This window comes from Catharus ustulatus, chromosome 21, assembly GCF_009819885.2.
Source record: "Catharus ustulatus isolate bCatUst1 chromosome 21, bCatUst1.pri.v2, whole genome shotgun sequence".
Lineage (NCBI taxonomy): Eukaryota > Metazoa > Chordata > Aves > Passeriformes > Turdidae > Catharus > Catharus ustulatus.
The window spans coordinates 9374286-9401450 of record NC_046241.1 but is presented as its reverse complement, the minus strand read 5'-3'; the positions used below and the strand labels follow the sequence as shown (position 1 = coordinate 9401450).

General features: G+C 48.2%; 1 protein-coding gene across 7 annotated transcripts in view; it reads right to left on the bottom strand.

The window, feature by feature from the left end:
- LOC117005526 (DAB2 interacting protein) overlaps positions 1-27165 on the bottom strand; it is a 158616-nt gene that overhangs the window by 111245 nt on the left and 20206 nt on the right. For 2 of the 7 annotated variants that reach the window (XM_033077190.2, XM_033077196.2), the window contains exons 1-2: positions 16305-16606; positions 1543-1646 (exon numbers count right to left, since the gene is read on the bottom strand). In XM_033077190.2, the coding sequence (XP_032933081.1) occupies positions 1543-1646; positions 16305-16422 (222 nt within the window). In that variant the 5' untranslated portion in view covers positions 16423-16606. Of the gene's footprint in view, positions 1-1542; positions 1649-16304; positions 16610-27165 lie in introns of those variants that run through there. The other 5 variants (XM_033077191.2, XM_033077192.2, XM_033077194.2 and 2 more) reach the window with 4 other exon arrangements.

Here is a 27165-nt window from a genome sequence, read left to right as displayed (position 1 = left end):
AGAACAATCAGCTGTAAAATATGAAAAGCTTACAATTTCCAAACCTACAACAGCAGGCTCAAAAGTAATAATCCCATTACCACTAAACTAAGGCACTAATTACTATTCCCAGTGGCTGGAGTGGACTGACTGCTAATGTTCCTCTGGTTAATGAAGGAAGGTGAGGGAGAATTTATTTCTAAAGTCAGACATCTGCTGAAGGCTGGGCAGCAGCACCAACTGAACCTAATGAAGCCATTCATATTAATGCAGTGACACTCGGAGGGGGAGCAGGGGAGAAATGAGATGAGGGTGGATTTGAACTCAGAGAAGACAAATGTCATCCATTACCCGTGTAATGGCTGCCCTTATTTAATCCACACTGAGTAACAGAGCTGCTCAAAGCAAGGAGCTGCATCCCACATCAGCTGTTCCACCACCAGGGGCTGACCTGCTCCAAGCTGGAATAGCTTCTCTAAAAACCCAAAAAGCAGGATATGTGCCATTGCAAAGGAATAAACAGCTTTTCATTTTCTTTGACTACAGGGACACTAAGAAAAATATTCCTAAATCTTGTGAAGAATCCAGATTTGCCCATCATGTTTTGCCATTTCCACCAACCAGCAGTAGTTGTTTAAGGTTCAAGGATACTCATTCACTGAGATCAACAGGTTCTTATGGCTGCAAGAACAATTTCTAGAGCTAAAATAAACTCCTTGTCCAAACTGCTAATCATGACTCATTCACCAGTGCAAATGTTCTCAGGTGAACTGGGTGTGCTCAGATTATTTTTTTTTCAGATTGCACCATTGTCTTTCTTTTGAAATTCTGGTTCTGCCTCCCTGAGTTTGGTAAGCAGCAGCTGAGTCTGTAAAGAAGGTGTGGCCTGCAGAGCAAACCTGCATGGAGCAAAGCTGAATAAAAATAGCTGTGTGCAATGAGAGGCAGCCCAGAGGCCTGAAGTGTGCAGGGAGTGGGGAGGGGAGGCTGTGCTCACACTCCTCACACTGTGCTCACACTGGGCAGTGGCAGGCAGGGCTCAGCACTGACAGATCCCATTCCTGGGCTCAATGGACACACAGTGCCCTTCCCACGGAGCACCAAGACCACTGTTAGTCACGGGAATGAACAATCAGTGACATCTCAAAGCACAGGGATGAAGCCATGGAAAAAGTGCATGGCTCCTCCAGGCTCCTGCTGGGACAGGACCCAGGCTCTGGGCAATCCCAGCTTGGCAGGAGTCCCACGAGTTAATGACAGGTTCTTCTAGAGGAGATTTTCCCTCTGGAGGAGGGGGAGCACACACTGTACAGCTGCAGAACACACTGCACCAGGACTCACCAAGGAAACCTCTCCAGGAAAGTCTCCCAAGTGAAGCTCCAGGCTCCCCTGAAGCCCTGCAGCTCTAGCAGGACACATCACCAACAGCACCCAACAGCACCCATTTCCCCCAGCCAGTTTGACACTCAGCACCTCTCTGGCAGGGTGAGCAGGTTCCTCTCCCCTCTGCAGCCCCCCAGGACCCATGAGGGTCCCCCAGCTGTGTGAAGAGCAGACACTGACCGTGACCCTGAAGGGAGTGGTGGCCGCGGGCTCCATGCTGGGGTTCTTCTCGGCGATGCCGCTGGGCATGCTGCGCCTCTGCCCGCACCGCTCCGGGGGGGACTCTGGGGGGACACAAACAAGGGACAGTCACAAACCCAGCAGCACAGGGACAGCCCAGCAATGGCAGCAGGCCGTGCACAGCGTGGAGTCTCCCCCCGAGGTGTCCTCGAGAATGAACCAGAACAACGACCCCATGGATTCCGCTCGTATCTCCCCAGCTGCCTGCAACAACATTCCATCAGCAGGACTTTCACCTTCAACAATTAGCATTTTTTATACAACTGTGAGCTTCAGATAATGCCTGGCAGGTTGGCATTATCATTATTTCCAGTCTGCAGATGAGTAAACAGAAACTGTATTGAGATGAGTGAGAATTAGATGCAAAGTACAGATCGGTGCACTCGTGGATTTGATCCTCCTCAGGGAAACTGCTAATGGGGTTAGAGGCACAGGATGCTAAAGTTACCTCTCTAATTCCTCTTGCAATTTGCTTTGGAACCAGGAAAAAAATCATTAAATCCTGCTTTTGCTGAAGTATAAAGTGATGATAGGAAACTTACCTCCTTCCCCATTGGCAAGGAAGGGAGGGGGCTGAAAAGGCAAAATTGGCAGCTGTGCTCAACACTGAGGAGCTTCAGAAAGGTGCTAGGACAGGTCAGCATTGCCAGGGAGTGCTTCCTCAGTTCACAACCCCTCTTTCAAAGCCCCATGGAACCAAAACCAGATTTATTTCCAAGCTGCCATTCAGTGATGCTCAGACCTTGTACAAGTTTCCCTTCCCAAAACCATCCCAGAGCTTCCCTAGCCAGGCATTTCCATGGAGGTTGTCTCCTCAGCCAGGTTCTGCCCTTGCCAAAGTCAGGCTGCAAGACACAGCTAACACCAGCAATTGCACCCAACAATTCCTGACATGTGTCCTAAACTATTCCATGGTTTCCACAAAAGCTGTGTGAAACTCAGGCAGCCCCAGCCAGCAGCTCACTGCCTTCCCAACTTCCAGCCAAGCCTTCACATGTCTGGGGCACTTTCTCTGCAGAAAGCTGCACTTTGAATCTCAAGCAGTAAAACCCTTTGGTGTCAGAAGATTCAGGCTCCCACCCCATTCCTTTGAGCTTTCTTTTATTTTTAGACTGTCATAAAGAAACTACTTGACTACAGCATTTTGAAAGTGAGCTCAAGATGACAACTGAAGAAGCTGCTTTGCATTTTCTTAATGACCAGAAAAATCAACATTGTTTAAAGCATTTCTCACACACCTGGCTGGAAAACAGGAACGGTGGCATTATGTGAAAGGCAGCTACAAGAAATTCCTTTCACCACGTGTTCCCCAGCCCCAAACACTGCTCAGCACTGAGGGAAAGCACCTGGATGGGGGTAACACCCCCCAGCTTAGCTTCTTACTTCATCATTGAAATATACCCCCAGCAAACACATCAGTGTGACCCCAGACCAAACACAGAGCTGGCTTAGCATCTAAACCCTCCTATAATTACTGAACTTCTGGTTCATGAAATGTTTGGAGTCAAATCTCCGTTTTAGCTTTGTTTAAGCACTGTGGGGTTCACTGCAGGAGAGACACGTTACAAAACCCTCTGTAAGAAACCAGAAATAACCAGCAGGAGGGGTGGTGTGGGTGTTGGGGGGGATGTGGGGGGAGCTGTTTGTTTTAAAGGTTAATAAAAATAGCTTACAGGTAAATTAGTAACTCCAGGAATGCACAGAACAGCTTCACATGGTGAGCAGTATGAATATATAAAGGTTTGAGTGCCCTTTTTACTCCTTCAGGGCTGGAGGCACCATCTCAGGCTGGGTCACTCTGCCCAGGGCCTGGCATCAGCCACGCTCCACAGCCAGCCCAGGGCCATGGAAAAGAGCACTGTAAGCCAGTAATAAAAACTCTCCACAGTCACTAGAGGCTGAGAAAGAAATGGCTTAATTTGCAGCAGAAGATATTTGGGTTAGGCACTGGAAACATTCCCATCTTGCCATGGACATCACACACTGGAACTGAGGGTCCAGAGGGAGAGCTCTCCCTGCCCAGAGAGGTTCAGGACAATGAACCTCAGCTGGTTCCTCCCTTCCCTCCCCTCTCCAGGGCAGACAGACACCAAACAGCTCCTGAAATTCCTTCCAGCCTTCTTTTCTGTGATTTCTGTCAAATTTGCCCATTTGTGCACAAAATAAGCGAGCTACAAGAGATCAGATTCAGTGTCTGATTTGGGCCTTTTCTTCCCAGCCTCTCCTGAACTGCCCTCTCTGGACAGACTTGGTGGCAGTTCTGTGTCACCTCCCAACAGCACAGAGGGCCCAGGGCTCATCCACCTGACACAACACAGGAGAGAGAGAAACAAACAGCAGGGCTTCCTGCTTTTCCAAATATTTACAGAAGGCTGCAGTGGTTTGGGTTTGCTCCTGTGCACAGTGAGATCTTCAAAGAGAAACTTCCTTGTATTAATCAAGGCTCTGAAAGCTCTCCCAGGTTATCCCCACACAGCTGGGCCAACACATTGTTGGCTGTGGAAGGCACCAGGAGGATTTGAAGTTGAACATACCCCACTGCACAGCACTGCAAACACTGCACATGAATTTAGGACTTCGGGCTTGTGAGTATTTCTGAAACTCTTTCTGTACAGTAATAAACACATTTGGTTTGTTAACTAATTCAAGGCACTGGAACTGACAGAACAATCAATCCTCGCTCCACTCTTCCATGCCTGTTTTTCATGCTGTGGAATCATTATGGAGCAGCACAGCAATTCCTCCAGGGCAGCAGCAGAACAGGCTGTGAGAGCTCCTGGCACCCAAACTTTTGTTTAACCCACCCAGCATCGCTGCCTCCTTTGAGTGCACTTCTCCAAGCAGGTTGTTCTGTGTAACAAACACACAAACAACTGTTACTACTGTTTACTTTTCACTTAGCAAGTGAGGTGTTCTTCCATTTGCATTACCTGCTCCTGTGAATCCCAACCAGTCCAAGAGATCCTCAGGATTAGGCTCTCGTTATGCAGAATAAAATACATTAACTCCTGTTTGTTCATCTCTTCACACTCCCCCCTCTCTCACAATTCCAGGGATCAGCCAGTGGAAGAGGCAGCGTGAACAAAAGCAAAGGAAGGAATAACAAGCAGCAGGCACTTCCCAGCAAGTTGATCTCCTGATAAGAACCTGCTCCAGCTCCAAACAACAAAGGGAGGTCCAGCCTGAGCGCTGGGAGAGAAGCCAGCGAGGAGAAACGATGTGCCTGAACTCACCAGAAGGAAGGCGTGCTGGTGAGCAGCGCTCAGGCCATGGCACTCGGAAGGAGCCGGGAAGGAGAGGAGGAGGAGGAGGAGGAGAGGTGATGACTTCATCAGAGGCAGCAGCAGGGGAGCAGTGAGGGCAATGCCGGGGCAGGCACAGCGCCGGGAGGAGGCAGGAGCGCAGGTGCCTGCTCCCCCCGCCGGGACCTGCCTGTGCACGGGAGACTTCGGAGCACAAGAAAACTTCACCCGACGGTCTGCAGGTGATGCAGGAAGCTCCGAGCTGTCCCGAAGGCAGAGCCCTGCAGAGGTCAGGCTGTCCCCAGCTCCTCCCTGGCTGCTCCTGCCCCACCGGGCACTGCCCGACATCGCAGTGCCCCAGCGCTGCCAGGGTGGAGTTTCTGTGAAACCAGAGCGAACAGGAATTACCGGTCTCCTGCTCACCCAATTACAGCCCGTGAATTAATTTTATTGCTTAATGAATTTAGGTGTTATTCCTCTAATTTCTGCATTATCTAATAAGTCCTTATTACAAACCCAAGGGAGGAGTGGAGGAGGCACGGTGACAGTGATTTAACATGGCTCACGGTAGCATTTACGAATGAAGAACGATCCCTGGAGAACAGGTATCTACAGTGGCTGTGTGATTCCACATACTCAGGAGAGGCTGCAGAAAAATCTACATTTCAGACAGCTTTGGGTGGCCACAGGAGCCCAGGAAAAAAGATGGATCTTTAGTCTGAATCCAAATGGGGATTTAGAAGGAAATAGAAGCACTTTTAAAAAGCGGAATAGACAACGACGGAAAATAAACACTGAGCTGAGCCAACTTTCCCCTTCACAAGGCGTGAAGAGCTTCGAGAGGGAAGCAGAGGTGCCAAAATGTCTGATTTCCAGTGACAAAGGAGCTGTGAGAGGTTATGAAAGCCCTTCCTGCTCCCATCAGCTGGCCCAGGAATGCAGCTGCAGGGCCACATCGTGGTTCAGTTACCTGCAGAAGTGTTTATTGGAATGCATCACCCAGAGCCCTGCTGATCCCTTACAGCAATATTAGAACCACACAAAATTAATTAAAAGCCAAACCTTTGTTAGGCAATAAAATAGCTTTTTAAAGGGAAGTGGTCATGAAGCAGAAGCTGAGGGCAGGTGCTGGTGTCCTCTGAACAAGCACAGCTGATGAACAGAGGTGTTCTCCAGGCTAAGGGAAGCTGTGTAACCACTGCTTCTTATGTTAGAATTAAATTATTGCTTTTTGCATCTTAGAATCTCTGGCTTATACATTTATAAACTTCCACAAAGCCCAGCAATCCCCCTGGCTGTACCCACAACTTCTGCCACATCAGAATCCCTGATTTCCTCCCCACTCATTTCATGCTCCAAGCAGAAATAGTTCCACATTTTCTCATGCTCTCATGACCTTTCCAGACAATTAAGGACACTGTTTACAGAACTACAGCTTGTAAAAACCCCTCTCCCTTATCTAACTGTTTACATACAGAACAAAAAAATAAATTGGGATCTTTACTTGCTTTCTGAGCTTCTGGCACAAAATACTTTGAGTTAAACAACTGAGTTTGTGCCCAGAGTTAACGCTCCCCAGGGTGGCTACACCAAACTGACCCAGCTTCTTACCAGGGCTTCTGTTTCCCCCACAGGTGACTTCAGTGGTACAAAGTGGTACAAAGGCACCACATTCAGTGTGTCTCTGATAACTGTGCCCCTGCCTGAAAGCAGCAAAAGGCACCTGAAGCAGCACTTAGAGCCACACAATTCTCTGCCGCTCCAAGAACGGTGCCTGGGACAGTTGTGTGAAGAGCTTTGCTAGAAGCGGCTGGAATAGAGAAAACAAATCCCAGAAAACATCAGAACACACTGGTTCCCTCAGCTAAAATCTGTTACCATCTTCTCTCAAAGTGGGGCTAAGAGCTCCTGAAGGAAGAGCTTTTTCTTTGTTAAAGAATGGTTTGCAGTGACACTGACCTTTGCCACGGCACGCTGTGCTTTAATGGATCTCCCTCATCTCTGTGTCAGCTCCTGCATATCATGGATTTAATATTCCTCATCCTGCCCCTGAGCCAGTGCTATTAATGGCTCTTGAATCCAGTACTGAAAAAAGCTCTGCTATATTTCTGAGTACTTGATATGTATCTATTCCTCTATTTTCTTTATTACCCAGTAAGAGAACTCTCCTCCCAGCAGCTGCCACGGTGCTTTTTGATGGGTGCGAGCAGCAAAAACTCTTCTCTCGACTTTGTGTGGGTGGGTGCTGCAGCCCCTTCTCTCCTGGAAAGCTCAGGCTGGGTTTCCACCCCGCAGAGCCCGGCTAAGCTGCTGTGCCCTGCCAGCAGCGGGGTGTGTGTGACACATCCCAGTGCCTCACTAGATGGAGCTGGAGGCCCTTGGCTGGCCAAGCGCTCCCAGCCCCGACCCAGCTGCAGCGCTGGGAATTCTCCAGCTGTGCTTTCCCTGCTGCCTCACTCGATGGTCAGTGCAGTTAAGAGCGCTTTCCCTGCACTTTCCCTGCTCTCTCCCTGCTCTCTGCCTGCTGTGGAGCCATCCCAGCACAGCTGGGCACTCTGACAGACACCAGGGCAAGTCCTGCCCCCAGAAATCCAGAGGGAACACATCTTAACTGAGGAGACAGATTAAATGTATTTGTGAAGGAAAAATCCCTCTCCGAGGGCAAAAGGGAAAGAAGAGAATAGCACTAATGGGAAAGGAAAGCTGAGGTAATTCTCACTGTGAGGGGTCTGAGAATACAACAACTTCTGAGTGCTACAAGCCTGGAGACCAGATCAGATCCACGTGCTGCAGGTCCCCAGGTGCCAGGGACAGAATACAAGGCATCCAGAATATAACCCTCTCTTTCTGAAAATAAACAGCAAACCATGCTGATTGAGCAGCCTGTAGCACAAATTCCATCTTACTGTCTGGTATTTTTTAACTAGATATATGTATATATATTTAGTATTTTTATTCTTTCTTTATTAGTCTCTGAAATAAAATATGTATGATATTTATCTTCCTCTGCTATGACATCCACAGAACAAACTCCTCCTCTGCTAAAGCACATCATTAGGAGCCTTTTCTCCAGGGTGAAACTGAAATCAAGCTCAGACTTAAAAAATACATCAGAAAAAGCTGAAATTCCATCCTGGTTGGGGGCCAGATCGTGGCGACTGCCAATACCCTGGTTAAAGTGGAAAGGATGATAAAGTGAAGTGGAACATCAGCTTCCTCCCATGTGATGATAAAGACAAGCAACACGGAGTGTGGAGAACAAGGAGTCAGCTCTGGGGAGATTTAAATTAGGCTCATCCATCATGCTGAACCTTCCTGCAAAGATTCTGCTCTGTCACCACGCGCTTTCCTGCAGCACTTTATCCACAGAGGCGATCTGAGGGCAAGGAGAAACTTCCACACTCTGCAATTGCCATCCCTGTCCCTGCAGGTGTCACCTGGGCACACCAGGCAGGGCAGGGCAGGGCTGTCCCCTGCCAGGGAGGCTGGCTGGGGGTTTTTCCCCACTGCTGACCTGGACAGCTGAGCTGAGCAGGCCAGAACAGCTCCCTGCACATGAAACAGCCTCAGGACAAATGAAAACTTCACACAGTTAATTCCCAGGCCATTTTTCCAGCTGTGTATGGTGGCTGCTGGAACAGGTCTGTACTGGCAAAATGCAAATTAAATAAATAAATACTTAATTTATAAGCATGATTCATCAGAGGTTTCATCTTCTACAGCAAAGAAACAGATGTTCTATTGATGGCACTTCATTAGAGAGATAAATGGGGTCACACACGTATCTCTGTTCACATCCATCTGCATAATAGACCAAACATTAAGATTTGAATTTCACATGGTGCCTGTGGCTCTCAGAGCAGCATCAGAGTCTCAGTGCCCAGAGCCAGCTCAGCCACCTCAGACTGTCACAGCCAAGGAACTTTAACTCTGCTCAGGAAAGAAGAAGGTTGGGATTTAACACTGCTGTTTAGGAGACAGATTCACTGGAAACACAGAACACTGGATTTAAGTAATGGATGGCAGTGATGTTTGGTACCCACCAAAACACAGCATCTGTCATGAGGAAGCAACTCAAAGCAGCAGTGACAGCAGTCTGGAACCACTGTTATCCCCCAGTTCAGTCAGGGGGGGTTAGGACTGGGGACAGGGACAGCTGAGAGGGATTTCCTGCTTTTCCAAATGTGAGTGCAGGAGCCTCAGAGTTCCCCCAGCACACAGAAACAAATCTCCTGCACTTCAGCACTCATTAACAGAAGTCAGTGCTTAGAACATGAGTGTTCTTTTCCCCACAGATGTTGTGCCTTTGCTGTGTGTGGATGTGTCAGGCACAGCAGCTCTGCACACCTGGGCACTGCACCCTGTGCCCAAAGCACTGCTGAGAATCCATCCCTGCTCACTGCTGCTCCCCATCCATCTCTCCTCTGGCTGCTCAGACTCCCTTAGCAATTGTTTCACTATTAGAAATTGTGGAATGTAAATCCTAATTTATTGTGACTGATCCTTTTATTTCCTCTGGGGGTGGGTGGGTATTTCTGCTCCTCTCCCACAAACCTGCTCTGCAAACACTTGCAGGTGGCAGCTGCACACACTCTGCAGTTTTCAAGCAAACAACACCAGTGCCAAAGAGAGACAAGAGACATTAAAAACCAGTCGTGTTTTCACTTCCCAACCTATTTTTGAAACAGGAGGGAGCAGGAGGATGTTCTTACCTACACCAACACTGACATTTGCATTTTCCATCATGCAAAATATGTCAGATCTGTGTTGGAATTTCTCCCTCCACTACTGCCCTACAGCCACTCCGAGGAGCAAATGGGCACTTGAACAGCAACACTGCAACCCTGCAGAACAATTCAGCAATTTAGTGACCAGCATTCACCCTCCTGGGGAGGTTCATGCACCCATCCCACTCTCAGAAAATTCTTGTTGGTGTTCACCCAAACTGTGGCTGATCCTAGAAGCAGTTATGTAAATGAACGCCAAATGTTCTCACTTCAAACACACCAGCCCCATCAAAATGTGTTCTTGTCTGAGGGTATAAAGGTAATAATTGGTAACCTTTGACTGCTAAAAATGTAAAGGGAAAATATCTTTCATTTAAAACTTGCTCGTTTGGTTACCATGGACACTGCTTAATCATGAAGGATGACTATTACTTGTTCCTATAGAAACCAAGAAGCTTAAGAAGCATCCTGTAATTTAACTCCAGACGCCAAATTTTACACCAGTCCACCTATTACCACATTTGGGCACTTCAGAACAAGCCCAGGCTTGATCTCTGACTCTAAGAGAAATTCAGCAATGCAGAAATGCTGTAAGAAACCAAAAATATGAGCACACAAGGTACAAAAGAAACTTGCACTTCACATAAATTGGTTTCTTCAAAAGGAAACATTAAGTGCTCAGCATCTGAGGATTCCTCTTTCAGTGCAAATGTTAATGAACCAAAACTTTATTCTTGTCAGTATTCTCCAAGTCCATACAATTGCAGGGCATGTTATTCCTCCAATTGAATGCTTCAATGCTCAACTTAAGATGAACTTGTGGAGCAGTGTGAGAGCCTGGGATTCCTAATGAGCCTCTGGGAGCTGCTCGTGGTCCCAGCCTGGCTCTCCAAACCAGACCTACAGTAAAAACATGCCCCTCATGCAAGAAAAAAAAACAATGGACAGCACAAACCTGCACAATTCATGTGTTGCTCTAACCAGGCTTTTAGAGTTTATGCTTATTAGGAAAACCACAGCACTTGTCTGGCATTGCTCATCACCTCAAAGCTTTACCTTCAGCACCAGAGACATGAGTCAGAATCCCTCTCGTGTGTAGGTCTGGGGGAAAAAAGCTCTCAGAAATTATCTGGGGCTGACACTGCTCCTTGACCCTCACTGGCTCCAGATGGGGAATGGATTCCCAGTTCTCAAAAAGCCATCCATCTTTCCATTCTCTGATTCCCAGAGGGGCCTGGGGGCACTCTGTAAAAGCCTGACCCCGAGGCTGCACAAAGCAGGGCAGGAGTCAGCACTTCTGGGGCTTGTGCACCTTTTTTAACAAGCACACACACAAACAATTAGTATCTGAATAAAATATTCTCTGGGGTGCAAAGGAAAGCAAACTACCCCCAGTAGTGTCTGAGCTGAAAAAAGCAAAACTGATAAAGCCCAAATGAGAACGTTCCCTGACCCAGCTCGTTCCCATCTCTATTGAGAGCAGAGTGAATTAAAGGATTAGAGAGTGCCTTCAGTGCAATAACTTAGGGGATTAGTGGCACACTAGAAGACCTTCAAGGGAAATACAGGTTTAAAAGCTTTAAAAGGCAGCTCTGTGCCTAAATTGTTTGGACTGCCACAGCTGTAAGGAGACAAACTTACTCTAATACATGAGTGATCATGAAAAGTGTGCTGAAACCCCTCGAAGCATGTTTTTGGAAGCAATTCTAGCTTGGACTCAGACCAGGGTTTTTAACCTCTTTCTCATTTAGTACCTATGGCTTGTAGATAAAAACTCATTCTGCATTACTCGAGAGCAAATCTGCTACTTAATTCCTTGCAGAGCAGTCAGCCCCTCTCAGGAACTCTGTCAGGGGAAAAGGAGGGGACTGCCAGGAGAAGAGGGCTGCAAACAGAGATAAAGGAAAAGATGAGCAAAAAGTGACAGTGCTCCTCAGAGATTCCCACTGGCGTTTCCCAGGGGGACTTTTACAGCTTGATTCATTTTTGATCTGGTGGAATTTCTCACAGAGAACACTGAGTGTGGCTGTTCTGCATTTCTGACGTGTCTGCAGGAGGTGGGGCAGGTCAGGCTTTGCTGTAGGAGCAAAGGGAGTCGAGGCACTGCTCCCACCTCGCTCCTGCTGAAGGGTCAGTCCAATAAATTTGCCTGCAATAAATTCACTCTAAATCTTTGCTCATTAAAGGGATTCTGAGATTTAAGCACTGTTTAATATCAAAACAATTCCAGAATTTCTCCATCACGCACCACTTCCCAAGTCATTAAATTTTGTCTCGATTTTTACTAGACAATGAAGCATTGAACAAACACAGCAAAGTCTCAGCTGGAGCACTGCTGCTAAAAATAGCACAGCTGCCAGTGAATATTTCCTATAAACAGCACAGCTTTAAACATTTTGCATATCTTTTCTATGGGCATCTGTCAGCCATGCTGTTAAAATTTCAATGAAAGACTGCAAGACTTCTGTGGTGAAACAGAAAATGCCACAAAAGAGACTTGAAAAACAAAGCAATGATCATTAAAAAGTGCAAAGCAGGAAGGTCTCCTTTTCCTGGCATTTAAAAGACACCACCCTTGGAAAAAAAAAACAACCAAGCCTATTGCTAATATTTATTACTGGGCTCCTCACTTGCCTGCTCCCAGTCCTTAAATGAAAAACAACATCCTGCAGAGGTGGAAGGGGAGAAATTCCATGTGGCATTGTCCAACATCACTTTCTGTTAATGTGCTGCAGAACAGATTTTCAGCTAGGAAGGATTAGTGAGAGGTGAGTGCAATTTCAGTTGGTTTCAAATATAACAAAACCTCCTCAGTTGTTATGGCACTCTGGGACATGCTGGGACAATTTCCCAGTCACTGCTTCCCTTGTCCCAAGTGTGCCTGAACCTCCAAGGTATTGATTATTTGGTATAAGCTGATCTCTCATTTATCACTTAAAAGGTTTTTGATTTCATCAAACAGAGAGAGAAAGACTAAATTCCAGCTGTTTTCAACAGATGTGTATCTGAATAGCTTGTGCTGAGAAAAAAACCCAGCATGACCTTGGTCTCCCAGCTCAGTGTTTGCTGCACTGAAATTCTGGGGTTTGCTGAAGATCAGTCAGTTTTCTCTTCACAGCAGCCATCAAAGGAAAGGAAGAAGAAAGCCTGTTTAATAAAAATCCTTTTCATAAAACACCTTGAAAAGCATCTGTGACAAACAGAGCACAGAGCAAGACATTTATGTCCGAGGCTGACAGAGGAAGAAGGATCAGGAACGCTAAACCTTCAAGATCAGGAACTCCAGTGTTCTCAGATTCCCAGGCTTTGATGCCAACTGATTGCCTGCAGAGTTTTACACAAGAAAGCCCTGAAGCCAAAGCTGCATTTGGCTCAGAGATGGGAGTGTGAATGGAGCACTGTGAGTGGTTTCTATCAGCAAAGGGAATTTTCAGAACACTTCCCACTGATCCCCGTTCCTCCATCGTGTCCATGAGGAAGGAGAAGCAGAGAGATCCTGAAGAAAGCCACAAGCAGGTGCTGCTGTCACTGAAAATTCCCCTTCTCCCCTCTCCTCCCTACCTTTCCCAAGAACCTTGCACTCCATCAGATGTGTCACCTGGCAGTAATTATAATTATTGCCGTGATTCCTCCTGCAGCCCCACACATCTCTGAGCTGAACAGATGGTGCAGGGGTTCTGCAGGTCATTTTTTATCTAACTAATGTTTACCTGCAGCGTGTCCTGACTCTGTGGAGAGCAGAGCCAGGGGTTTCAGGCTCTGTCCTCATTCCAGCAGAGATCCCCAGAGCAGTGAAGCCTGTGTGCTTTACCCACTGCCAAACAGGCAGGGTTTCAGCGTGCTGGAGGCAGGGTCCCATCAGCCTCCTAATGGCTGCCTGCCCCTCCTGCTCAGCTTTGTCCCCCCAGCAGTGGCACTGCTCAGACTCTGCAGCCTGGGCCTCCCAAAGGGGCAGAGTGACAAACACACTGAGATGTGATGAATGAGTTAAAGGCACCAGGGCTGACCAGAGAGCTCCAGAGCAGAGGATGCCATCACATGAGCCATTGAACAAGCTGCTGTCACTGCCAACAGCTCCAAGTCCTGGACATTTTTCTGCACATTGCAGCAGACTGGCTCCATCTGGAGTCCCAGCACAAAGCTCTCCCCTCCTTCCCTCAGATCCATGCACAGAAAATGCAAACTCTGCTCACTCTGAGCACCACAGCAGCTCTTTCCTGAGGGAGTGGCTCTCTCTGTACCTCAGGAAGCAAAACTCATTTCCCAAACTGAGTCTCAGCTCTCCCAGAGCTGTGCAGGCTGTAACCCCAGCCTGACTTTTCCTGCTGCTCCTGGGCAGGATGGGCTCTGTCCCTCCATCCCCACCAAGGGCTGGCAGCAGCAGCAGTGTCAGAAGGGCAGGTGTGGGTGGGTGGCATTGCCACTGGGGGGAGAGTGGGCTGTGGCAGCAGATAAATACATTTTCAAACACAACTCCTGCGTGTTCGCAGCCTGGTGGGTATAAACAGAGGGGGCTGGAGGGGAGCTGTGGCTCACAGCAAAGGCAGCACCTCAGACTCAGCTCCAGCACCAGGCATTCCCCATGCAGGATGGTTGGAGCACAGGGAATGGTCACACACGGGGACAGGATCCTGTGCCAGCAGAGATCTCCTCCCCCCTGGTAAATGTGCAAGGATTGCCTGAGGCTCCCTGTCCAAAAGGATCTGCTGAAGTGACATCCCTTGGGAAAGAACAATTCCAGGTATCACTGCTCCTCCAGCAGAGCCACAGGCTCACCTGAGCCCTGTGGGGATCTCAGCAAAGGGTCCAGAGACTGCAGAAACTGCCAAGAGGAGCCTGGGAAACACACACATGGCAAACCAGACACTGCCAGTTCCTGTGGAGTAATGAATCTTTGGCAACCTCCCATAAGGATTCCTGATCTCTGTGAGCCGCAGCCAGAGGCAGCAAACCCCACTGCACATCAGCCTGTGAGGAGGGGCCCTCAGCCCCCTCCTTCCTCCACACTTGCAGGGTTTGAATTCAACATTACACCACCCCCAAAATCTAGAACCTCCCTCTGATTTCTGCATTTTCCGCAGCCCCCAGACCCCTACAGTTCATCAATCTTTCAGTGAGAACAAAACTGTTAAGGGAAGTATTCCTGCTGCATGATTCCAGCACTTCCATCACCCTGCCCAAGCCCCCTCTGACCTCCTGTGTGATACCACCACTGCACAACAAAACCAGATCAAAAATAAAGAGAAAAGTCTCATCCAGCTTTGCAAATCCCTTTCAGATTTACAGATAGGAGGAGCTCAGCTAGTGCTGAGAGGCAGGGATCCCAGAGACAACACAAAATACTCCAGGAGAGATTAACAGCAACAAGATTTCCGCTGGTTCAAATCCAATTTCTTACAAACTTTCGGGCTGATTCCCATTTCCATCAAATCTGTACATTCCTCGTGCTCCTGACAAATGATGCCATTAAGTTCACTTTGGGTTACCTAAACCAAACTAAACACATTTAGTTTGTCACAGTAACTGAAATGACAGTAAAATATTTTGGTTTTGCACAGCACACAAATAAAGGGGGAAAGGGAACTGGGACATGTTTGGGAGTTTACAAACACTCCTCAGTGACAGGCAAAACAACAAAAGAAATCATGCAAAGAAAACCACTGCCTGCTTAAAGGAAAAGCTGAAGCTCAGGGACTGATTTAGCTTCCTATTGTTTTCTCAGCAGTGATTCAAAATCCTTAAAATTGTCCTGAGTGCCAGGAAAAGAGGAAAGAGGACATTGCACTGTGCTAAATCTTGCAGTGCCAGAATCAAGTTGAAAATCTGCTTCATAAATCAGAATTAACTCCAGTGAGACAAGTCCAAGCCTGGATTTGCACAGACACCTGATGTAAAGTTGCAGTTGTGCTTTTTATTCATATATAACAAGAAAAAGGGAATTATTTTCAGTTAATGGCTTTGATTAGGCTCACAGCATGATAAATATACCAGGACTGCCAGACTGGAGGGCAAACACAACCCTCTCCCCTCCTTTCTGAAAAAATTCAATAGGAAAGCACTCACATACTCCCACTTTTTGGCTGCTTTAACGACAGGGAAAAGAACCAACAGTTATTTCACAGCAGAAGAGAAAGGCAGAATAGCTTGTTTTAAAAATGCAACTGGGTCACTTGCTGCCTGCAGTAGAGGGAATGGGCTGCCTGTAGTAGAGGGAATGGGCTGCCTGTGCCCTATAGAAACATCCCTCAGTGCACCTCCCTCCTGCTGATGAGGACAAATAGCCCCTTTAGAGCAGGATTTTTAAAAGTGCAAAGTGATTTGGGGCTTCAAGTCCCCCAGGTTTCTGCAATGCAGAAAGAGTCTTTAGCAGAGTCTTTAGGCTCTTCGGAAAATCCTAGCCCTAAAGTGTTGTCAGCTTTGTCATCCCAACCCCCTGGTGAGCAGGCTCACGAAGAACAAGAAGTTCCAGCAGCAGATCTCTGCAGAGAGCATCTCCTGAGCACGGCACCAATTACACCTCCAAACAGCTCGGAGCAGTTCCCTTAAGGACACGAACTGCAAAGCCGTGCTGAGCCCGGGTTAGTGGCACACAGGGGGAGGTTAGGCTGGCCCGAGTCCTCGCACACTGACCTTGTGCAGAGCCCGAGCCGGCTCCAGGCCCGGCTCATCCTCACCTACCTAGGGCGCTACCGGGCAGCGGGCAGCGCCCAGCAAGGGAAGAGCTGGCATTTACCCCGGCTCAGCCTGCTCCGGCTGCGCGATCGGCTGCGCTGTCTCTGCAGTCGGGACCTCCGCAGCAGTCGGTAGTAGTAGGACGGTCTCCCAGAACTTTTCCTGCTGTTCATGGACATTTTTGGATCTATTTTACACACACACGCACATGCAGGCACGGGTTCGCTCTCCCCTCTGGCGCTGGAGCAGAACGGTCGCAGCGTTTTAATGAACTGGAGGGTGGTTCTTTGGAGTGGGAAGGGAGAGGGGGGAAGAGGAACTCTTCACTTGACACATTTAAAAAGAAAAACAACTACAAGAAAACATAAAAGAGAGAGAGAAAGAGGGGAAAAAAAAGCAGGCGGCACCGGAGTGCATGTCTCAGCTGAGGGAGACTCAGCGAGCAAGATAAACTGTGCTAACAACTCCTGCCCCCAAAAAGATAAGGCTGCTGGGGTAGGAATAGGAAGCCAGAGCTGGCCTGGGCTCCTGAAACGTGAAGCATAGGCTGGAAGAAATCCTGGACTGGATCCTGTCCGCCAGACAGCAGCATCTGATCAGAGTGTCCTGGAAGAGTTCCCGGCTCCGGCCGCTCTGCCCTGCCCCGGCAGCAGCCCCGAGAAGCAGCAGCACCAGCAATAGCCCAGAGCAGCCCCAGCAGCAGCAGCAGCACCAGCAACAGCAGCAGCACCAGCAATAGCCCTGAGCAGCCCCAGCAGCAGCAGCAGCAGCCCTGAGTAGCCCCAGCAGCCCCAGCAATAGCCCAGAGCAGCAGCAGCCCCGAACAGCCCCAGCAGCAGCAGTGCATCGCTGTGGCTCTGCTGCAGGAGGGATGGGGAAAGGCTGCGATGGGGAAGGGGATAATGATTTCCTGGCCATGGGACACATGTTAATAATCATCATGGAGCAAAAGCCCCGGAAAATAAAGTGAAATTTGAGAGGGGAAAACTTTAATTAGAAGTTGAATGAACAGAGCTCCAGACTCCCCTGGAGGCCCATTTCCTTTCAACATTCAAACTGAGTTATAGCACATCCCACAAATTAGAGAAAGGGCCTATTTACCATTTGGGTCCTGATGGCAGTGAAGATTCTGCCTCCGGCTCATATTGCTCCATAAAATCACATTTCAATGGGCAGAATTAACACTTTCAGCCATGGAAGAAAATGAAACAATATATATATATTAAACAGATTTAAAAAGTCACTTCCTATTTACTGTTTCAAAAGCTCAGAAGTGAATTGCCCAGAATCCTGCACCTAAGCTCCTTCCCTTGCTGGCACAAAGATGACTCTGAAGGAGGAGGAGTGACAGAAAACATTTGAGAGACCCAGAAGAGTGGCCAAGAACTCAACGTGCGGCTGCTGCTTCTCCCAGGCTGGCAGGTAACAGAGAAACCTCATCTGAGGGGGATGAGCTGCACAACAACATCTGCACAAGAACTCTGTGTTGTGTCCTCGCTTTGTCATCTTTCCCAGACTTCTGTGCAAATTTATCTTTGTGGTGTCTTATGGCCAGACACAGCTTGGCTGTGGGTGAGCCCCGTTCCCGTCAGCAGGAGCTGGAAAGCTTCCCTGGATTATCTGTGCTGTACCTCCAGTAACAAAAAGCAGAAACTCCTCCAATTCAGCCACCTCATGGGACAGGAGTCCCTTCCCCAGCCCAACCATCCTCCCCGATTTTAGGATTTCACACATTTTCACATCATGGGAAACACGAGAATTCCACACAAGCCGTGTTTTCCTATTCCCATGGAGAAGCAAAGCCACGCCGTGTGCCAGCTTCAAAGGTCCTTCAGCAGGAAAAGCCGAGCCTTGCTCTTCCCTGAAGTCCATGCCTGGTTTTGAGGCCACACGTGAGGAATTCGGCGCCAGCTTTCAGGCAGTGCAGGAATGAGCTGGGGAGGGCAGCGACAAGTTCAGGTCAAGGAGGCAGATCCCAGCTGGACAGCGGAGGCTCCCTGGCTGCGGGGGATGCGGCTCCGGGACATCCCTGCGCTGCCACCGCACCACAGCCCGGCACATCTGCTCTCCTCTTCTTAGCCACAACAGTCTCCTTTTACATATTTGGGTACATAAAAAAAATAAAAATACTGGGGCAACTCTGCTTTCCAGATGAGCAGACTCATCGTGTGCAGCTGATTCAATCCCCAAATGGAGCTGAGAGCATCCAGAGCACAGTGATGGGAAAGGCTGAAACTGCTGAGGTTTGGTTAGAGATTTGCTATCGATCAGAACCCAAATATTCAGTGTCTCTCTGCAATTTTGTGTCATAATAACTGGCATGAAAGCTCTGAAGAGAGTCTTTTACAATTATGCTTTTATCACTAGAGATGTCTTTAGGACAGCCTATCCAATTTACTTTTGTCATTCCCAATAGCAAAAAAAAAAAGGTACTGATGGAAATGAAAGTTTAAACAAAACCATTTTAAAAGCTCACCCAAATTGAGATGATCTGAAAGGGGAAGGTTTGATTTTGTTTAACTGGAGCCAGGTGACTCACACTCAGAGCTCTGGGGATGGAGGAGAGGTGGGTGCTGGGATCTCCTCAAGCTCCGAGGGAATGTGAGGTGGGAATGCTCCAATTTTTATTTTTAATCAGCCTGGTACTTTCAGAAACACTCATACAGGTGGCCATGAGGCAGGAGAAGTTAATGAGGGATTATAAACTATATGACAAGAGAAATCAGCCCTACACAAAAGCATAAATAAATGGTTGGGACTTGTGTTCCAGTTTCACCAGCTTGGCTCTGTCTGTCTCACTTAACAACATTTTTGAAGGATTTAACCTCAGATGCTACAGAGCAGCAGGCAGGAAAATGAACAATCCACCTGGGGGGAATGGGACTGGGCTGGACCTTTCCAATGAATCCAACATTGCTGTTTTCTTCTTTCTTTACTACTTTTTTTTCTCTTTTGAAAGCCACACCCTGACACAAATGCTCTGTGTACAGCAGAATCTCCACTCACAGACGTGGGATTATGAGCTGCTCAGGAGAAAAGCTGACAGCATTAAATCTCCATCTCTAAAATAACACATCCCTGTCTGGCTGCTCCCTGCAAAAGGCAGCTGGATGAGCTCAGTCACAGAGCTCTGCGGGATCTTTCAGGAAGAAGAGCAATTGGAGATAAATGTAGCAGTGATTTTTGGGGTGTTAACTCCTCCTCCCCAGCACTGAACACAAACCTAACCTGTGGAATTAAATATAATGAAATTAAATACGTGCCAGACTGTGGTAAAATACCCAGTCTGAGGTGCTGCTGGGCTTTAGCACAGAACTCAGCACCCAGGGCTGAGCTGGGTGTCCCCCTGCTGTCACCCTGCCCCTAAACCTTCCTAAACCCAGATCCTCAGAATTTATGGCAAGGAACTTGAATTCCTTATTTTGAAGGCAAAAGTTTCCGTGCTGTGTCAGTGGGGTCCATCAGCCCCAACCCCCTGATCTGGACAGGCCTGGGGATGTCCTGACTTGCTCAGCACACAATTCATGGCTCTGAATCCAGGCTGCCTCTGAGACAGCAGCTTCAGGGATTTTATTTCAGTTTCTCAGATTTCCTTCTTAAAGAAGTGAACTGAAGTTTTCAAAATTTAAACTTAACAAATAACAAACACCCCCCTCTCCCCCAAAAAAGACTTTAACCAACCAAACAAGAAGTTTTGGCTCAGCCAGCAGAGGACTGGTGGGTCTCAGCTTAATTTCTAATTTGCCGATGAACCACAGACAGACCATCAAGAAATTGAATAAAAACCAGACTACAATCCCAAATTCCCTGTCACATGCAACCCCTCTGTGCCTGAAGAACGATCACATTCCTCCTGATGTCCGAGGGAAAAGGAGGAAGGGAAAATCTGTACAAAATATCTGCTTTACAACCCAAGAGAAACAGAGTTTCTGTCAGCACTCGCAGACACTCGGTGTGTGCCCGCCTGAATTTGCTCACAGTCCCTGGCAGACTGAGCGCTCTGAGCATGAAGATTTCCAGGATTTTTGCCTCAGGCTCCCAGGGATTCACCAGCTCAGGGGCAGAGCAGGAGAAGGTAATTTCCTTTGTGTGAGGATAACTTCACTTTCAATTCAGCTGTACCCACACCAAAACCTTCAGTGAGTTATTTGTTTGCAGACGTATAAAGGAAAGTTTTATACACACAATTAAAGTAAACTAGTTCTTTTTAGTATTTTAACAGCACGTGATTATTTTTAGAGTGCAAATAGGCAAAGTTTACTCACTACCTGAGGTAGAGTGTGGCAGCTTCTTGACAGCCTTGCAACAAAATGGTTCATGGAGATCAACATGAGAATGAGCATTTACTTTAAATTCAGGCAGAGAATTCACTGCTTTCCATTTATTGAATGGTGTCACAGCTACCACAACACTATGGGTTACTCTTGCTGGGTGTGTGGGGACGAAATCCAAATGCAAATGCAGAGCAGCCACCCCTGAGCAGGGGCTGGAGCAGGAGGAGCAGGGGTAGGAGCAGGGACAGGAGCAGGAGCAGGGGCAGGGACAGGAGCAGGAGCAGGGGCAGGGACAGGAGCAGGGACAGGGACAGGGGCAGGGGCAGGGACAGGGGCAGGGGCAGGGACAGGGGCAGGGGCAGGGGCAGGGGCAGGGACAGGGGCAGGGGCAGGGGCAGGGGCAGGGGCAGGGGCAGGGGCAGGGGCAGGAGCAGGAGGAGCAGGAGCAGGGGCAGGAGCAGGAGCAGGAGGAGCAGGAGCAGGGGCAGGAGCAAGAGGAGCAGGAGCAGGGGCAGGGGCAGGAGCAGGAGCAGGGACAGGAGCAGGGGCAGGAGCTGAGCTCAGAGCTCAGAGCATTTCCTGCCCACTTCCAGCAGAACAATGGAGCTAAAGAACAGCAGCGTCTCACATCAGCCCCAGTCAGCTGGGGAAACCAAAACAAAATCACTTCACTTGCTCTGCTGACACACAACACCCCACTCAGGTACACTGGTTTATGACCTGACTGGTAATGATGCTAATAAAATTTACAAAGTCAAAATCCATCTAAAGATTTGTGCTAATTTCCACAGACCTAACGAAGCAATCAAACACGTGGAGTCCAATGCAAATGGAAGAAGAAACTTCTACCAGAATCAAACATCCTGTGTCTCAGAGTAGCCTGCTCCTGTCACCAGGAGGAAAAACCCACTGTACAGCAAAAATTCCAAACTAAAAAGAAAAATCTTGTACAATCCCTAAATCAAACAAAGCCCCTCAGACATAATTGGGAGCTGCACAATTTCCCAGCACTGTGTCTTCCACGCCGAGCTGCTGGCAGGAAATATTTGTTTAAGTGGCACTGTTCTTTGCAAATATCCCTTATTACAAAAATAAAATGTTAGCAGTGATTCATTGAGTGATTAACAGAGCAACTTCAGCTCTGGGTTTCCCAGGATCCCCCATTTCCTTCTCCAAGACAAAACTGGAGCAGTTCTCTGCCACGATCCTGGAGGGGCTTGAAAGGGACCTCAAAAATCTCACCTGGTCCAACCTTCAGTTGGAAGGGGGCCCAGATCATGATCTTTACCTTCCTATCTGCACATTTAAATAAACAAAATCCACATCACCTCTAGGTTAGGAATCTAATTATTAGATGTAGCAACAAATTACTGTAATAAACTCCAAAATCCGCATTGACCTTAATCAAAATATTCATATAACAAAATAAATTAACTCCTAAAAGTATTTTTACTTTGTATTTCAGCAGTCAACTTGCTGTTGTGTTGCTGCAGGGAAGGAGTTGATAAAAGTCTGGCATCACTGCCTTTCTGTGCCAGATTTATGGGTTATTATTAGCAGAAGGCTCAGCTATTTATCCTGAGTTCTGTTACAGTGGCTTTGCAATGTGGTGTGCTCAGAGGTCAGGGAAAAAGCCATGAACCTTTCAGGAAGCTCCTGCAGGGCATCACTCTCTGTGCCTGCATGGAAGCTGAGTGTGTTCTGAGCCAGGGGGAGAAGAGAAGGTTTTACAGGTGCAGAGCCCAGGAACTCTCCCAGCCTCAGGAATGCCCTGGGCCCCAGGGAAGGAGCCTGGAACCCTCCCCTCCCGAGGCCATCTGGACACTTGAGGCTCCCCTCAGTAAAAATGGGGTGTTCAATCTCATGATAACATCCACTGACAGCAGCATCTCTGCTGGCAAGTGGAATGAAAGATTAACTTGATTACACATTATTTCCTGATTAATTAATAGATTAGGCACTTCCAATTCATGTTTAAATGCCTGATAACGATCTCACGCTCATATAACAAATCACTGATTTATACACACACAATCTAAACTTCATTTTTCATGTGACAGATTATTTTCTTCCTTTCCTTGCCACATAATTTGCAAACTCCACTGCAAATATAGTTGCTCGTTTCACTTGCTTTTTGGCATCAGATGACTCATCCAAGGAATATTTTGGCATGAATGATCTTTAGCCATCTTCCTTATCAGGCTGACATGACAGAGCAGCACAGAAAACACCCTCTGTTTTAAAAGAATTCCCTGTTAACAAGTTGAAAAATGAAAATGTAGCTATTGTTTTTAAAGAGGGCTTTACAAAAGCGACTGGAAATCCTGCAATCAGTTTTTAAATACCATTGTGAGGGTGGTTTATTTAAATTCACGTTTTTCCTTCTGGCATAACAACACAGGGCTGCCCTGAGAGATGTTATTGTCCCGAGTGCAGCTGATAGCAAAATGTGGAGAGCCTCCTTCAAACAACAGAAATATGAAAAACACTCCAGGAGCAAAGCAAGGGCTGGGATGTTTTGAAGGGTGGAAGCTCAGGGCACCAACACCTCCAGTGCCTGAGCTCTGCTGAGCCAGGATCCAGCACTGGGAATTCCCACCCTGCTGGTTCCTCACCAGCCCTGAGCAGGGAACTGGGTGCTGATCTGATAAAGGACACTCCAAATAAAAAGAACAGAAAATATCTAGCACGGCACACAGTGCCCAATAATGCTCCTCTATTGCAGCATCAGCTGAAATTGTTTTTTTTCTGCTTATCTTCCACTTTTTCATACAGATCTTCCCCTCACAAGTGTATGTGGTCTGGACGTTCCCACTCCACAAATACGCCCATTGGATTTTTAGAGAGTAAAAGTTACCAAAAACCCCTCTTCCCATTGAATTTATATCCTTTATTCTGCTAATATACTTATTTTTCCTGGATTAACAGGTCTAACTCTTTCCTTTGAGCCCCTGCAGAGGCCCAGCAATAGCAGCTTGTCTTCACATCCTGGGAGATCCAGGAGGAGCAGCCTTGGATGAGCTGGCTCGCAGGGTTTGTTCAATTCATTAGTCAAAATGCCACACTGGTGCAAAGAAGGCAAAGTTTGTCTGATTGGTATTTTATCTAAGACAGTTGGGTGGTCTCAAAGCAATTTTGGGAGGAGACACAAGGAGCAGCTTCTTATTGACACAGCTCATGCTTGGTGATGAATGGCCTTGCAGGAATCATCCTCCCATCTTTTTTCTCCACTCTAAACCAGAACTTTTCTGCTGACCCCTTTGCTGACCCTCCCAATGAGGACACCTGAGGTGAACTCTGAAAAGAGAACAACTCCAGGCAGGGGAGAGCACCCCCAGCACTGGGGATGGGGCAGCACTTGCACTGTGCAGCATTCCTTGGGGAATGAAAATGCAAACACCTGCTGGAACTCTGAGTGCAGGATTTCAAAATAGATTCTATAAAGCATGAGGAGTTCAGTGGGACTCTGATATAATGCACAACTGAGTGTGCAGCCCCTAAACAATGCACAGGTATCCATACATAGATCCAGATCTATTTATTTCAGGCCCCTCCACTCTGCACAGCTCTCACCAGTCCCGGCAGGATCAGCCTCACAGCTCAGACTGCACAGTCAGTCTTTGCTAATCTTGGCCTAACTCAAAACTCTACTTATCTTTTCCTTTCTAAATCATCCCCAGGACAAGACTAGAATCTCTTTTGAAATGTAAAGGTTCTATAATAAAATTTAGAAAGCACATATGGTACAAATATCAAGCGTGAACATCTCTTCCCATCCTGTACGTTTCAAAGCCTGTGCAAACAGCACTTTTCCCTGGTTTTGATCATGCAGCCAAAATGAGTCATCTGTGAACAATTATGGCTCTGGCAGGGGCCTGACTGTTGGAGAATGAAAGGAAACACTTTATTATTGAAATGATCAGTATGCCAAGCTGAGAGGCGACTGCAGAGAATGTTAAGAGTCCTTTATGCTCCTTCAGCTAGCAAAATTGAAAGCAGAGGATGCAGCACTCCCCTCTCAGACACCTGAGAACACCTGAGTTGAGAATGGGCAATGCAAAGCACGAGGAAGTGGGACCTGTGGAGATGAGCAAGGGAATATATGGCAGGAAAAGCAACACAACCTTCTAGCAGGAGGCCTGGCTTAAGAAAGTGTTGGTTATTCCTGGCTTAGCTCTCCCAGGGGAGTCGTGAACGTATTAAAGGAACACACAGTCAGAGGCCTCTGTGCTGAAATCTGAAACTATTAAAGGACATTTGTTGGGAGCTTGGGACTGGCTGAGTTTAACAGGCTCTTCTGAAAGGGGATGAATGGAATTCCCCTGGAGGAGAAAAAATAGCAAGCAAACAATTTAGTAGGAACACGGATGTCCCGATGAGCAGCCTGTTCCAGCAGGGACACTGCTGTGCCTGGGTTTGCTGCCAGCAGGGACTAGGTAGGATCCCTCTGGGATTCCAAGGGTAACTCGGGATCTAAGCTGCTCACTGAGAGCTGGGCAGGGCAGGGAGCTGGCCAGGATATTGGTTTGATGGACTTGGCAAACGAGACGAGCAGGAGATGATGTTAAAATTGGACTATGAACAAGCAGTGTATGAGCGAGTAATTCTTGTCCTCTTTCCCATGAGCAGCTTGCAGAGGGAGGGTGAACAATGTGCTGATCACCACCCAGAGCCTGCAGATATTTAAAGACCATGAGGGTTGACAGGATGACAAGGGAGACTCATGTACACAGAACTGCTAATGGAAGGTGTAGGGGGGAGAGCAGGGAACAATCTGGGAAGATCACATTTGGCACTCTGAAATTCAGGTCCAACTCCCAACAGAAGAGATGCTGGAGGAATTTGAGATCAATGTTCTGACAGCAGGACCTCTCAGGTCTGAACATGAGCTGACAAACACCTTGCTGTTTCTGAAACGCTGAGGTTTGACAACCTTTGGAACAGATTATCCCACCATCACCACAGTTTGGGCAGTGCCCTGGCAGGCCTGGAGCCCAGGCTGAGCTCACAGGCCTTGTACCACATGAGGCTGCAGAATCACCAGTATGGGGGATTCCTGCTGGCCAGGGCTGAAATGGAACTTCCCTGTGATCCTGAGCAGGGCAGGGAATGTTTCCAGGCGTGGTAATTCATCTTTGCAGGAATCAGCCTGGGAAAAGGTCAGGTTCTGCCTGCTTCAGAGTCTCACAGAGACCAGGAACACCACACCTACTGTGTCAGGGCACACACTCGTTATTCAAAGGCACTTTTGCTCCTAACAGAACTCTTTAGGGTAAGACTACAAATTTCCTCCAGATCTACTCCAAACAAGACAGCCTGGCAAGCAGGGACACACCTGAGATGGTAAAACACTCAGCAGCAATGCTGAAAACAGACATCAGGAATTGGGAATTTCCCAAATGCTCATTCATTGCAATTCCAGGAAGCAGCCCATGGTTACCTTCACACAGTAAGTGGCAATCCTGCATGGAAAGCATCTTGTTTCAGTCAGGAGCAGCCTGGAATGTCATCTTGGCAGCAACTGGAGTGTTCTTTTTGTTTGGGTCATGTCACTCACAAACTTCCTTCCACAACACACTGAGCTGGGTACAAACCCACATAATACAGCCTATTGTGGAGCTTTTCCCAGCTGTGGCCGGGCTGTGCTTTGCTCACATGCACTGTACCCCTCTCTGCAACTTGGTTTGACTCTTCTGAGCATTCCTAGGTCACAAACAAGCCCTCAGAGTCCATCTCTGCTTTGACTACTGCAACAGAAATGAGATTGTTTCAATTTAAACCACATAAAACCAAGACAATGTCAGTGGTGTCGGACAAACATTTGTTTTACACACTGAGCACGGAGAGCCCGGGAGAAGGGAGGGAGCTTTTCCAGCTGAAAACGCCAGAAACGCCGGTGCTGTGTCAGCACGTTAGAGCCGAAGGAAAACAGCTCGGTTCTGGACACAGCCCTGCTGCAAATCCAGCTGCTCACAGGGAATTCCTGCTCCGGCAGCACCGGCACTGCCCCAGGGACCAACTCTGCGCTGCCTCTCAGGCTCCCTCATTTCGGCACCGGCCTGGGCTGTCCCCAGCAGGGCTGTCCCTGTCCTGTCCCTGTCCTGTCCCTGTCCCTGTCCCTGTCCCGGGCAGGGCTGTATCCCGGTCGATCTGTCCCTGTCCCTGTCCCTGTCCCATCCCTGTCCCTGTCCCTCCCTGTCCCTGTCCCTGTCCCTCCCTGTCCCATCCCTGTCCCTGTCCCATCCCTGTCCCTGTCCCATCCCTGTCCCATCCCTGTCCCTGTCCCTGTCCCTGTCCCTCCCATTCCCTGTCCCTGTCCCATCCCTGTCCCATCCCTGTCCCTGTCCCTGTCCCTCCCATTCCCTGTCCCTGTCCCATCCCTGTCCCATCCCTGTCCCTGTCCCGGACAGGCTGTACCGCGCTGCGGTGGCTCCGCACGGCTCTGCTGCCGCCCGCAGGCGGGAGGGCGCCGGCTCCGCCTGGGATCGCTGCCACATCCCCGGGACAGAGCGGGCTCCTCTTAAACATCCCTTTCTACGGACCTTAGAAACACGTTCCCTGGCCCAAATGCTAAATAACATCAAATAAAAAACAAAACAAAACACCCCAAACCAAAACAAATAAAAAACCCGTCTCTTTTAGTGACGT